This window comes from Propithecus coquereli, unplaced genomic scaffold, assembly GCF_000956105.1.
Source record: "Propithecus coquereli isolate 6110/MARCELLA unplaced genomic scaffold, Pcoq_1.0 Scaffold213, whole genome shotgun sequence".
NCBI classification, from domain to species: Eukaryota; Metazoa; Chordata; class Mammalia; order Primates; family Indriidae; genus Propithecus; species Propithecus coquereli.
The window spans coordinates 1345331-1360344 of record NW_012146412.1 but is presented as its reverse complement, the minus strand read 5'-3'; the positions used below and the strand labels follow the sequence as shown (position 1 = coordinate 1360344).

The following is a 15014-nucleotide window of genomic DNA, read 5'->3' as shown; positions in this document are numbered from 1 at the left end:
TTACTAATCTTATTAATTTTTAAACAAGTATAATCAAAAAAACATAATACACAGTTCTTAGTTTCCTCTCACTTCAAGGAAATTTTCTGCCTCAATCACTCTAGGCTTCCCTGAAAAGCTCTCTATCATATACAGAATCTATACTTGTTTGTCTGATATATAAAACTATGCTACTAAAAATTAGCAAAGAGAATGTTACACACACATCGCCAGTAATATTTTCTGCTACTACTTTCCCAAGTCACAAGTCACTTATATTACATGGTAACCTAGAGAACACAACACACCCCCCGCAAAAACAATTACAACTTCAAGAGCACTAACTGCCTCAGGAATTATGTACACAATTAAAATTCCAGTCATAAACAATTTTCAAGATAGGAAAATCTCCCAACATCCTCAATCAAACAGCAGGCCCTGATGAAACTGCATAGTAAAAGGTCATCTCTGCCAAACAAAACTCAAGGTCTTTCACTTCATTAAACAACTAAAAGTAAATATATTTACCCAGTACAACCAGTATTTGGCTTCTTACCAACCTTGAACATTTTACTAGAGTCAAATGGTTAGCTATAAAGATATTTATAAGCAATTTTTTCCTTTTCCTGTAACTTGGGAAATATGGTTTAATTAGTTTAAAAAAAAAATCAATAAATCCTAGTAGAAGACAGATTTAATCAAAGTAATGATGAAAACTATTTCTCATGGAGCTAAAAAATCTTATGATCAATGATATTGAGCACCTTTTCACAGACCTGTTGGCCATTTTTATGTATTCTTTGAAGAAATGTCTATTCAGGCCTTTTTAATTGAGTTATTTGTTATTCTACAATTGAGTTGTATGAGTTCTCTGTAAATTTTAGACATTAAGCCTTTATCAGATATATAGTTTGCAAGTATTTTTTCCCAATCTGCAGGTTGCCATTTCATTTTGTTGACTGTTTCCTTTGCTGTGTGAAACCTGTATTTTATACTTACAACACTCTCAATTCAGGCTAATCATATTTCAAGTGCTCAACAGCCACAAGTAACTAGTAGTTCCACATTGGACAGCATACATTTGTAACATAAGTGGGTCAAATACCATTTCTAAGTATCTAAAGCATAGTGACATAATCAACAGAAAATCCTAAGTATCTACGCAAACGCAAAATAGATGTAGATTTACAACGGAGTCAAACATAAGAAAAACAGTTAATACTTATTCAGCATTTATTGTCTACCAGATCCAACTTTAAATGCTTTTCAAGCATTATCTCATTTGATTATCATGGAGGCTACTAGTAATATCTCCTCTTCACATATGAGAAAACTAAGCCACAGAGAAAGTAAGTAAAGATTTAACTAGGGCCATGCTCTTAAACACTACACATGCTATACTGCAAGAAAGATGCCAACAGAAAGCAAAGGCTGTGTTTTTAAAATCAGAATACAGAAGATGGGCATGAAAGAAAAGATAAAGTATGGCATAATGAAGCAAAAACGCTTTCTTGTGGAATTAACAAATTTTTAAAACTGAATCATGTCATATAATACTTTTCCACAAGAAGCCCCAATCTCCAAATAAACAAATACAATTTTAGATTAGAATTTTTAAACTATTAACACAAATATTTTACTTAAACTGGTAATGTAAATCAAAGATATTTGTGACCCAATAGTGAAAAGTATAGTTCAACTTAAAGAAAAAGTAAAGAATAATAGAAGAATAGTTTTAAGGTTAAGGATTTTCCAGTAGAATATTAATTTTAAGATGTTATACTTTTCTTTTTTTAAAACTGTTTATATTTCTGATGTTATTATTCTAATTTTATTGTGAACTTTTTTTAATAGTCTCATTCTCTTTTATGGAACCTCATTCACCTATCACTTCAAATAACAAAAAATTATGAGAAGATAAAACAGGCAAGAATAGAACTAGCTTCTTCCTATATCTCAATTCTAAAAAAAAACCAGAATAATGTGCAATACTGAACATCATATTAAATAGGTACATCGTACCTCAAGATTTTTAGCTAAAACAAGGGGACAATGTTTACTTTCACATGAACATGCTATCAGCAGAATGACATAAATATTGTCTAATGTTCATAAAAAGTGTGGATAAAATGCTGGACATCTCTTTAGAAAGTAATATTCAAAAATTCCTCACCTGAAAAAAACAGTCTTATGTTAAAGAAAGTCTGTGATCAGAGCTTAGATTGTCTGACCTTTTTGTGTACTTAAAATCACAAGATAAGGATAGCCTTGATCCACAGTTGAAGGCCATGGCTGTCTGCACACTAACTTTGACCTTTCCAGGGTGTCACTGGAAAGCTTAATCATACCACCTTGAGTTACATAATAAACCTATCAACATACTGTTTTTACTATCCCTCCCACATGTTCAAAACTTCACAAAGTGGCCAGATCTAAGAGGAGGGCCTCTTAATGGAAGAAAAGTTCATTTGCACAATGTGCCTGAGCTGATATTTAGCAATAGAACAAAAACAAAGGAGTCAATCTGTCACCTGCCCATAACAAAGAAACACCTCAGCTTACTAAAAATTTCCCATAAAATATGTTCACATCACTTACATTTTGTCATTGATCATTTTGAATGACTTCATTAATAATTGTCTCATATAGCCTACAAAGTTCATCTGTGGGCTTTTATTGTTTTTCTTTTTCCTTTTGACTGCCTACTAGTATATGTGTCAGGCACCGGGTCTGGTCCTTTCATACACACCATCTCATATTATTCCTGTTACAGTCTCCTCTAGGAGTTAACAAATGATAGAATCAAAATGACTACACCACTAACTTATCTCAGTTTTTTTTCCTAAGATGACAATTCAGGGATCCTCATATAAAAGTATAGTATCTAAGAAACAATTATTTAGACTACAAAATCTTAAAATTAGTATGTATTTATAAATGTCTTTTGTTCTTTGATTACTCTCAAAACAGATTCAACAGAAATAAATTTAAGTACAAAACAATCTTTCAAAAAACTAATACTAAAATCTTTAGTGTTGCCAGAGAATACAGGTAATTAAAGTCACATCTGTGCTAAATTATAAATCACAAATATGAATAATCACTATACACTTAGATTATAACATTAGCACACAAAATATAAAACTTAATAGTTCTAAAATAATCTAATAATATTTTAACATATGATTCAAGATAAAGCATCAACTTATATGATTCAATATAAAATACTCAAAAAAAAAATTCCAAGAGCCAGCCGGGTGCAGTGGCTAACACCTATAATCCCAGCTACTCAGAAGGCTGAGGCAGGAGGATCACTTAAACTCAGGAGTTTGAGGTCACCGAGAGTTATGATGACACCACTGCACTCTTGCCAGGGCAACATAGCAAGATTCTATCTCAAAAAAATATTCCAAGAACCAATTCCCCTGTAATTGGCCCTTAGTCCACACAAAATGACAAACATGATCAGAGCCTTCCTCTAATAAATATAATCTAACAAAGCAAAAAGACAACAGAAATTCATTCAAAGTGAAGGAGGTACATTTAGACACCAATGAAAAGCTCAAGAACATAACATACACTGCATGTCTCCAAAAACTAAACGTAGTAACCTTACCTGTTTCTGAAATGTATGTAACAGGATCCTGCCGTAAAATTTTACCAGGTTTAGAAGTCAATGGCAATTTTTCTGGTTGCTTTTTGGCATCTTTTACCTGCATTGTCTCCTCTGATTCTGAATCTGTGAGAGGAAAATAAAACTTTAAAAAGAAATATTATAATAATATAGTGTATTTTAAAGTAGTTAAAATAAAATTTTAAAAAGAAATATTATAATATAGTATATTTTTAAAATAGTTATGATGAACCAATTCCTCAAGGTCCTTTTCAAAGCACATCTCTTGTGAATTCTCACAGGTCACTTTTAACCAGTGTTAAGCCTAGGTATTAGTTTTCTACTGCTACTGTAACAAATCACCACAAACTTAGTGGCTTAAAACAATATAAATTTATTACTCTGTAGTTCTGGAGGTCAGAAGTCCAATGTCGGTCTTGTTGGACTAAACTCAAAGGTGTCAGCAGGGCTGTGGTCCTTTCCAGACACTCTAAAAAAGAATCCATTTCTTGCCTTTTCCAGTTTCTAGTGGCTGCCAGCATTTCTTGGCTCGCAGCCCCTTCCCTCCGTCTTAAAAACCAGCAACATCAAGCAGAGTCCTTCTCGTGCCGCCATCTCTCTGATTCTCTCACCTTTCTCCATAGTTAATCTCTCTCAAAATCTCTTCTGCTTCCCTAGTGGCTGTGACTACACTGAGCCCACCTGAATAATCTAGGATAACCTCCCTATTTTAAGGTCATCTGATTAGCAACCTTAAGGCCATCTGCAACTTTTATTTCCCTTTGCCACGTAACCTAACACAGTCACAGGTTCTAGGAATCTTTTTTTTCCTATTAATAGGATATTTTGGGGGGCCATTATTCTGCCTACCACAGCCTAATTGCCAGAGCACTTAAATATAAATCAGGACAAAGTGTGAGGACTTAGCATAGTATCTGGTAAAAAACATATGTTTCATATAAACTTTAGCGTCCTTCTTCCTCTGCACCATACATTTATAAATCCTGTCTCATACTGTTCTAAATTGTATAGAACAATTAAATTTCCACAGTTTCCCAAAAAAAAAAAAAAAAAAAAGAAACTCTCAAGGGAAAAGGGACATGTACTTGTTTGTTTCAAATTCCTCAGGCCCACAGTAAACACTCAAGTACTTTTAGAATTAAGTAAGAACCTTTCATATCACTGTCAAAAATATTGACAATCCTCGGCCGGGAGTGGTGGCTCACGCCTGTAATCCTAGCACTCTGGGAGGCCAAGGTTGGAGGATCACTTGAGCTCAAGAGTTCGAGACAAGCCTGAGCAAGAGCGAGACCCTGTCTCTACTATAAATAGAACAAAATTAGCCAAACAACTAAAAATAGAAAAATTAGCCCAGCACGGTGGTGCGTGTCTGTAGTCCCAGCTACCCAGGAGGCTGAGGCAGGAGGATCGCTTGAGCCCAGGAGCTTGAGGTTGCTGTGAGCTAGGCTGACGCCACGGTACTCTAGCCCAGGCAAGAGAATGAGATTCTGTCTCAAAAAAAACAAAATATTGACAATCCATAAATGCGTCTTAGGCTACATTTTTAAGAATTCATATCAGATAAAAATAAAAATTAAAGGAAGAAAAGAATTCACACCAGATGGATCTTCTCCACAAAACCAAAAATTGAAACTTTTTGAATTCTACCATCATTTTACCAACATTTTCTGCATCATAAAAGGCATGCACAAAAATTCACTTTCCTGGCTGGGCACGGTGGCTCATGCCTGTAATTCCAGCACTTTGGGAGGCCAAGGTGGGAGGATCACTTGAGGCCAGGAATTCAAAACCATCCTGAGCAACACACTGAGACCCTGTCTCTACAAAAAACAGAAAAATTAGCCGGGCATGGCGACGTGCACCTGTAGTTCCAACTACTCAGGAGGCTGAGGCAGAAGGATCGCTTGAGCCCAGGAATTTTAGGTTGCAGTGCCAGGGCACTGCCAGGGCAACAGAGCATGACCTTGTCTCAATAAAAAAAAAAAAAAAAAAAAATTCACATTTCCTATTTTAAAACTATATTCAAAGGAAAGCCTTTGTGTTTATTCCTTTTTAAATGCCACAAAAATGAACCAGATCTTTTAATCAAGCAAAAAAGTGAAAATTTAGACCTTTGCCTTAAAAACAATATTCTAAAGTACTATTTTTAAAATGTTTCCAGGGGGGAGGGGAGGGAGCGGGCAGGAGTAAAAAAAAAAAGGTTTCCAGGAACCTTAGCTCAAGATGAGTTAATATGAATATTTTAAAAATAAACATATCAGGCCGGGCGCGGTGGCTCACGCCTGTAATCCTAGCTCTCTGGGAGGCCAAGGTGGGCAGATTGTTTGAGCTCAGGAGTTCGAGACCAGCCTGAGCAAGAGCAAGACCCCCGTCTCTACTAAAAATAGAAAGAAATTAATCGGACAACTAAAAATATATAGAAAAAATTAGCTGGGCATGGTGGCTCATGCCTGTAGTCCCAGCTACTTGGGAGGCTGAGGCAGTAGGATCGCTTGAGCCCAGGAGTTTGAGGTTGCTGTGAGCTAGGCTGATGCCACAGCACTCTAGCCACAGCAACAGAGCAAGAGTCTGTCTCAAAAAAAAAAAAAAAAGATTCTTGGGGGACTGTTGGGATGGAATGAACGTATTCTGCATTCAAGAAGGACATGAATTTTGAATGGCAATGGTGGAATATTATGGCCTCAATGTCTGCATCTCCCAAAATTCATATGTCGAAGCCCTAACCCCAAATGTGGCTATATTTGGAGATGGAACCTTTAAATAAGTAATTAAGGATAAGTAAGGTCAAACAGGTAGGGCCCTGATCTGATAAGATTAGCATTCTTAAAAGAAAAGACACTAGAGTCCTTATTCTCTCTCCACGCATACACACTACATGTGCACCAAATACACACTGAGAAAAAGCCACATTGAAGACACAGCAAGAAGGTAGGAATCTATAAACCAGAAAAAGAAACTGATTCAGTTTCACCAGAAACTGAATTGGTCAGTACACTGATCACAGATTTCTAGCTTCCAGACTGTAAGAAAATAAATTTCTGTTACTTAAGCCATTTATTCTATTAAGTTGGTGCAAAAGTAATCGTGGTTTTAGCATTGTTTAAATTTGCTGATATTAGAATACATTCTTAAATGTGGTTATGTTATACATCATTTTAATGCACATTTCTTGCTTTGTGTTTTTTTGCTAATGACTTATTACTTGCTGTTTATTTTATATTTATTTTAGACTATGGAAATGATATTAGACAAAAAGCAAATTCCAGTGATTTTCTCATTTGAGTTGAAAATGGGTCGTGAAGCAGCGGAGACAACTCAAAACATCAACAACGCATTTGGCCCAGGAACTCCTAAGGGACATACAGTGCAATAGTGGCTAAAGAAGTTTTGCAAATCACTGTTTGAGAAAAGCAACCTTGATGTTGATGCTGATGTTGGCAATTTCCAGAGCATATCACAAATCAGTAAACTTGGGTGACATTAATAAAATTGTTGGCTGTTTAAGGAAAAAAAAAAAGAAGTTTTGCAAAGAAGACAAGAGCCTTGAAGATGAGGAGCAAAGCGGCTGGCCTGGAAAAATGACAGTGACCAATTGAGAGCAATCATCGAAGCTGATCCTCTTACAATCACATGAGAAGTTGCCTAAGAACTCAACATCGACCATTCTATGGTTGTTTGGCATTTGAAGGAAACTGGAAAGATGAAAAAGCTTGAAAAATGGGTGCCTCGTGAGCTGACCGAAAACCAAAAAAACTGTCATTTTAAAATGTCGTCTTCTCTTGTTGTATGCAACAATGAACCATTTCTCAATCAGATTGTGACGTGTGATGAAAAGTGGATTTTATACAACCTGTGACAACCAGCTCAGTGGCTGGACCAAGAAGCAGCTCCAAAGCACTTCCCAAAGCCAAACTTGCACCAAAAAAAAGGTCATGGTCACTGTTTGGTGGTCTCCTGCCAGTCTGATCCACTACAGCTTTCTGAATCCCAGAGAAACCATCACATCTGAGAAGTATGCTCAGCAAATCGATGAGATGCACTGAAAACTGCAATGCCTGCCGCCGGCAGCAGTCAACAGAAAGGGCCAACTTCTCCACAACAACACCCGACAGCACATCGCACAACCAATGCTGCAAAAGTTGAACAAATTGGGCTACAAAGTTTTGCCTCATCCACAATATTCACCTGACCTCTCGCCAACCGACTTACACTTCTTCAAGCATCTCCACAACGTTTTGCAGGGAAAACGCTTCCACAACCAAGAGGATGCAGAAAATGCTTTCCAAGAGTTCCTCAAATCCTGAAGCATGGATTTTTATGCTACGGGAATAAACAAACTTATACCTTGTTAGCAAAAATGTTTTGATTGTAATGGTTCTGATTTTGATTAATAAAGACGTGTCTGAGCATAGTTAAAACGATGTAAAATTCAGTCCAAAACCACAATTACTTTAGCATCAACCTAATATTTTGTTATGAAAGCCTGAATACATGACCCAAACACTCAAGAGAAAAGGCCCTTAATGGAGACCAATTCTTGATATAAACCACTGTTAGAATTAGCAGACAAGAATTTTAAAACAGCTAATATAACTACACTCAAAAACAGAAGAGAAAAACTGTGAAAAGGAACCAAATGAAAATTCTAGAACTGAAAAATATAATATTTAAAGCTTTGCACAGTGGCAGTATCATAGCCAATGAGGTTTATCTGAGGTGCAATTATGGCTAATTGAAAACTTTTCCCAATACCTCACCATAACGACTTGAAATACAGTTGGCACTGGCAATTTTTGACAGTCTCAACGGAGACTGAAAAAAAATAAAATAAAAAAATAAAATAAAAATTTCACTAGACAGCCTTAAAAGCGAATTGGAGATAAAAGAAGAATTAATGAACTTGAAGACGGAAAAAGAGAAAGTATCCAATCTGAAAAAAGACTGATAAAAATGAATAAGCCTCAATAATGTGTGAGACAATAGCAAATTCTAACATGTATGTGATTGTAATTCAAAAAGAGAGAATGAGGCAGAACAAATATTTGAAGAAATAATAGCAAAAAGCTCCCAAATTTGATGAAAGATATAAATTCATAGATTCAAGAAGCTCAGAAACCATAAAAAGAATAAATGCAAGAAAACCACCCCTAGGCACACCATAGTCAAACAGCTGAAAACCAAAAATAAATAAAACATCTTTAACGAATCACGATAAAAACCCAAATTACACATAAGAGAAAACAATATGAATGACTAGTAACATCTCATCAGACAAACTGGAGGCCAAAAGACAATAGAACATCTTTAAAGTGCTGAGACAAAAAAAAACTGTCAACCCAAAATTCCACATCCAGCAAAAAATATCCTTCAAGAACAAAAGCAAAATAAAGACAATTTTAGATAAACAAAAACTTACAGAATTCATCACCAAAAGATCTATAAGAAATGCTAAAGAAAATTATTCAGGTTGAAAGAAAATGATATTAGATGAAAACTCAGATCTTCAGTGAGAATGAATAGCACCAGAAATAGCAAATACGTGGGTAAACTGAAGAGAGTAATTTTTTTCCTAATTTCCTTATAGCACACATGCCTATTTAAAGCAAAATTATACTGAATTGTGAAGTATTAACACAGATGCAATACATATGACAACTAGGGCATAAAGAATGGAATGGTGTCAAATGGACTTATAAAGTTGCAAGAGTCTTACATTTTTACAAAAAGTGGAACAATATTTTTTTTTCTTTAGAGACAGAGTCTGGCTCTGTCGCCATCATAGCTCACTGCAGCCTTGAACTCCTAGGCTCAAGCCATCCTCCTGCCTCAGCCTCCCAAGTAGCTTAGGACTACAGGTGTGTCCAGCTAATATTTTTTTCCATTTTTTGTAGAAACAGGGTCTCGCTATGTTGCCCAAACACAAGGAATCCTCCCACTTCAGCTTCCCAAAGTGCTGGGATTACAGGCATGAGCCACCACACCTGGCCATAAAGTGGAACAATATTAATTCAAGTACGCTACTATAGCCATTGCCTGCTTTCCATATTGACACCGTATCTTAACTTCTCTGAGGCCCATGGAGGAACAGGGTAAAGAATAAATCTTGCCTTCAAAGCCTTCCCTCACCATTAGTCTAACACCATTCACCTGACGATAGGGGCTCACTGTGAGCAAACTTTGGTCCTAAAATGCAAAGTTTTAACAACTAAAAAGGGCGCCTTTCTACATCAGGAAAACCAAGGAAAACACCAAGCTATAAATGTAGTAAGCTATATTAATCAGAAATAAGGAATAGCCTTATTACTTCTACTGCTAAGTGAGTTGAAATCTACACTTACTCAAAGCTCCCAACATGTCCAGTTTAGGAACTGAGCCTATTTAACATTTCATATAATGCAAAATTGTATCTGGGAAACTGACCTTGATTTCCTTTATTCCTTTTTTTCCTTTTAAAGTTTCTTCAGCAGACTTTGTTTTCTCATTCTTCTTTACTGTTTCAGTTACAAGTTTCTTTCCACTTGGTTTAACTCCAAAGAATTTCCGAATGTCCTAGAAGCAAAAAAGGAGATTTATAAGTAAACATTAACAGCATAAAATTCTAATTTCAATTTTAAAATGGATAGCTTTACACACACGCTGGCTTAGCCTGAGAAATTTGTCCAAATCGAGATAGTTCCATGTGTGCAGTAGCATTTTTTTTAAGTGCAAAAGTTAACTGATAAAATTACCTGAGTTAAAAATAATTTGTCTAGGAGTTCACTTGCTCAAGGCCTCTTGGGCGTGGCTCCAAGTGAAATAAAATAAATAAATAAAAATAACTTGTCTAATGAAAAGTAATACTAATTCTCAGAATCTGACCAAAAACAGGGCAAAAATAAGCAAGTGGAATTTTTGTTACTGATAGCACAATTATTACACAGGCAAGTAGTAGGCAGTATTTATTGATCAAGTAGACATACATCCCATCGTCCCAGGCACAGTTGGAGAGAAGACAAAGTGTTGAAGAAAACAATCCTTGTCTGTGGGACTTATACTCCAGTTTGAGAGAAGAATAACTCTCACAACTCTGATCATTCTTAATAACTGAAAACCTTCAAATTATTTTTCTTTGTATGATTTCCCCAAATTCCCAAGAAAAAACTTTGATGCTTATTGCAATATGCTCTTTACCCAGGTTAAACTACAGAATTCAAATTAATCATACTGAAACATTTACAATGTAATTGACAATTAAAATTACTCACTTTTTTCATCCTTTGAATATATATTCTTCCCTATCCTTCTCACATTTAGTTTTGAAGAAACCGTGGTGTACAGGAGAGGGAATAGACCTTAGAAAGCTTTGGTTTGAATCTGTGCTCTAGTGCTTTCCACCTATGTGACCTTGGGCAAGTTACTTTGTCTGTTTTCTCCTCAGTAAAGTGGGACTAATAATACCTAGCCTTTATAAGGATTAATTGTGTATTTATCATAATTTTGGCTCATTAGAAAGCTTCCCTTCACCTCATTTCTGAACTAATATCCCTTCATATTACTGAAACACTGCATTTATAATTATCTCTGCTAATAGGCAAGAGTATAAAGAATACAAAATAATGAGAAAAATTTAGGATATGAATTCCAAAAAACTGGATTCAAGAACCAGCTGTACCTTTCCCTCTTCCTATCCTTGATTATTATAATCGTGAGTTTTCGATACTTTTTATCCCTCTAACCTCTCTTTACTGTATGAGAGAAATGCCCACAAAAGTACTTTATAAAGTATACAAAAAGCTAGCAATTACATTCTAGATCCTGGTAGTAATTATCATACTCTTAAAATGCCAAAAATCTCAAACAAATATGTTACACACACACACACACACACAGACGCACACACAGCTTTGTGGCTAACCCAATAAACAAAGCAGATAAATGAGGTACACAGGCCTGTTAAATTGGGGGCGGGGGGAAGGTTAAAGACTTCCCTAGTTTTATACCCTCTTTTGTAAGTCTGCTCATATAGAAAAGTTACAAATCCATCCTAATTAAGTCTAAGTCTAGGGGGGCCAGAGGGAACAAAAAAAGAAAAAAAAAGTCTAAGTCTAAAAAATACGCTTACAGAATGTATACCTCACAGCAGTGAAACTGAGACATCTGTGTCAGATGCTAAAGAAAAGAAGAATAAAGAAAACCACAGTCTTTTTTATAACTTGCAAAGAATCAAATTTGAGGCTGACAACTACTTCATTGCTTCTGGAGGAAATGAGAGTTTCACATCAGAGTTTCACTTTTTTTTTTTTTTTGAGACAAAGTCTCACTCTTTTGCCCGGGCTCGAGTGCCGTGGCGTCAGCCTAGCTCACAGCAACCTCAAACTCCTGGGCTCAAGCGATCCTACTGCCTCAGCCTCCCAAGTAGCTGGGACTACAGGCATGAGCCACCATGCCCAGCTAATTTTTTCTATATATTTTTAGTTGTCCGATTAATTTCTTTCTATTTTTAGTAGAGACGGGGGTCTCGCTCTTGCTCAGGCTGGTCTCGAACTCCTGAGCTCAAACAATCCTCCCGCCTCGGCCTCCCAGAGTGCTAGGATTACAGGCGTGAGCCACCGCGCCCGGCCCAGAGTTTCACTTTTGAAATTACACAGCGATTCTTCATCAAACAGTGGTGATTGTTTAAACATACACACAGAGAAAGAGAGTGCGCATGCACCACAGAAATACCAAACTGTACGCTAATAATCCGGTTAAAGAAAGTAGCGGTTTTCAACCTGTTTTAGAACCACCAAGTGCCTCCAACCACAAAGAGAAAACAAAATGTAATTCAGAGAATGAACTGCTGGCAATATTGAGCTAATTTATGCCTGTATAAAAACCCACGCTGCCACTCCTCCACACTGTTACACCTTTCCTTCCTAAGCAATTCTTCCCACTCATATCTCCTTTCTTTTCCTTTCCCATTATTTAACCCTCCTTCCCCACACTTCCCATACTCTGATGGCAGCATAAGACTAAAAGAAATTACAGCATCTTGATCTAACTCAGTCTACACTAAAAATCTAAACTTAGGGGTAAGAATTTTCATCAGAATGGAAGCCATCCTACTCACATCTTTTTAGGACTATCTCCAGTGTGAGCAGCCATCTTGGGTATAAACATCTAAGAGGCAGATATTAGCAATTTGGCCTTAACTTACAGAGGCAGAGATTAGCAATTTGAATGTGACTTCACCTGAACTCTCCTAATTACCATTTCCTGTCTAGTAGTCCAGGTCTTCCAAGATTTCATGAAATGCAGAATAAGTCTAAGAGCTAATCATATGCCCAAATAATAGATCTGAACACCTCCCTTATCTGTAAAGAATAATTCTTGCTGAGTGTGTAAGTAGAAAAATGAAGAAATTTGTAAAGTGATTTTTATAACGTTGGCAAGGGAAAGGCCTTCAAAGCAGAAGGCCTTTCTGCTAGAATCAAGGCTAGAAACCAACCATAAAGAAAGGCTGATTTTAATCTGTCACGGGATTAGAGTTTTAAAAAAAAAAGAAAGGCAGATTTGACTACATAAAAATACAACAAAAGATGTCATAAATAAAGTTAAAATACAAGCAACAGAGCTGGGCACAATGGTGCAAACCTGTACTCCCAGCTACTCGGGAGGCCGAGGCAGGAGAATCACTTGAGCCCAGGAGTTTAAGTTCAGCCTGGGCAACACAGCAAGACCTCACCTGAAAAACAACAACAACAACAAAAACCCACAAGCAACTAGCTTAAAAATATGTACAACATATGTAATATACAACAGGGCTCCTACAAATCAATAAAAGATAATCCAAAAGAAAAATGAATTAAAGCTGCTAATAGGCAAAGTATAAAAGAAATACAAATAACCAACGCACATAATAAAAGGTGTTCAACTTCATAAATAATGAGCAGATAAATTAAAACTTGATTAAATTAGTTTTAAGATGGTGTCCAAATTTGTCAAGGACGTGGGGGAACAGATGCTCACACACTACCCAGCTGATAAAAAATAAAAACTGACATAAGTTACTTCATTTCGCTGTCCCTTAGTTTCCTTGGGATGCCACTTGTCTCATAAGATCCCTGTGAGAGTCAGAGGTGGGAAACTAAAAATCTTCAGCATGGAACCTGGCCCTCTAACTCGAAATCTCCATCACAGTTTTCCACTTGACCGTGACTGCCCCCTCACAGATTTCCTGTAACTCTAAGGATCCATGCAAAAGTAGCCATACCCCACAATTAGCAAAGTGGCCTTTCTCTTCTCCTTATTCCTGATACATTTGATCCTCACATGCTTACAGGCAGACAGTGTGCCAGGGACTTACGGCACAAAGTGACCATTCCTTCATGAAGAAAATGGCCTCATGAAGCTACCTGGAAGACAAACTAGTATATAAAGAATTAAATATCATACAATCAGCTAAGACAAAGTTAATCATAAGGCTATGCAAGCACCAGAAGCACCTAATACAGATGATTTCAGGGACTGCTTCCCAAAAGAAACACCTGAACTGGGTCTCAAAATGATTACTACAGATCCAGAAATCCCACTACTGAGTATTTAATTTACCCAAAGCAAATGAAATCCATATGTCACAGATACCTGCACTCCCATGTTTACTGAAGCACTATTCACAATAGCCAAGATATGGAATCAGTCTAAGTTTCCATCAATGGATGAATGGATAAAGAAAATGTGGTATATATACACAATGAAATACTATTCAGCCATAAAAAAGAATGAAATTCTGTCATTTGTGACAACATGGATGAATGTGGAGGGCATTATGATAAATAAATAAGCCAGACACAGAAAGACAAATAGCACATGATCTCACTCATATAAGGAATCTAAAAAAGTTGATCTCATAGAAGCAGAGTAGAAAAGTGGTTACCACAGGCTTGCGGGGAAGGCAGTAGTGGGGAGGAGGAATGGAGAGAGGTTGGTCAACAGGTACAAAGTTACAGTTAGATTGGAGGAGTAAGTTCTGGTGTGCTATTGCACAGTAGGGTGACTATAGTTAATAATGTATATTTCCAAATAGCAAGAAGGGAGGACTTTGAATGTTCTCACCACAAAGAAACAATAAATGTTTGAGGTGACAGATATGCTAATTACCCTGATTTGATCATTATACAATATATACGTGTATCGAAACATCACATTGTACCCCATAAATATGTACATTATGTGTCAATTAAAAATAAAATAAAGTAAAGCTGGGTGCAGAGGCACCTGTAGTTCCAGTTACTCAGGAGGCTAAGGCGGGAGGATCACTTGAGCCCAGGAATTGAATGTTGCAGTGATCTATGATTGCAACATTGCATACCAGCCTGGGCAAGTTTGAGTTCAGACTGGGCAACATTGCAAGACTCCATCTCTAAAAAATAAAATAGAATAA

General features: G+C 36.5%; 1 protein-coding gene across 1 annotated transcript in view; it reads right to left on the bottom strand.

The window, feature by feature from the left end:
* RFC1 (replication factor C (activator 1) 1, 145kDa) overlaps nt 1-15014 on the bottom strand; it is an 82799-nt gene that overhangs the window by 59592 nt on the left and 8193 nt on the right. The window contains 2 exon segments of the mRNA XM_012644470.1: nt 3596-3737; nt 10034-10162. Coding sequence (XP_012499924.1) covers nt 3596-3737; nt 10034-10162 — 271 coding nt within the window.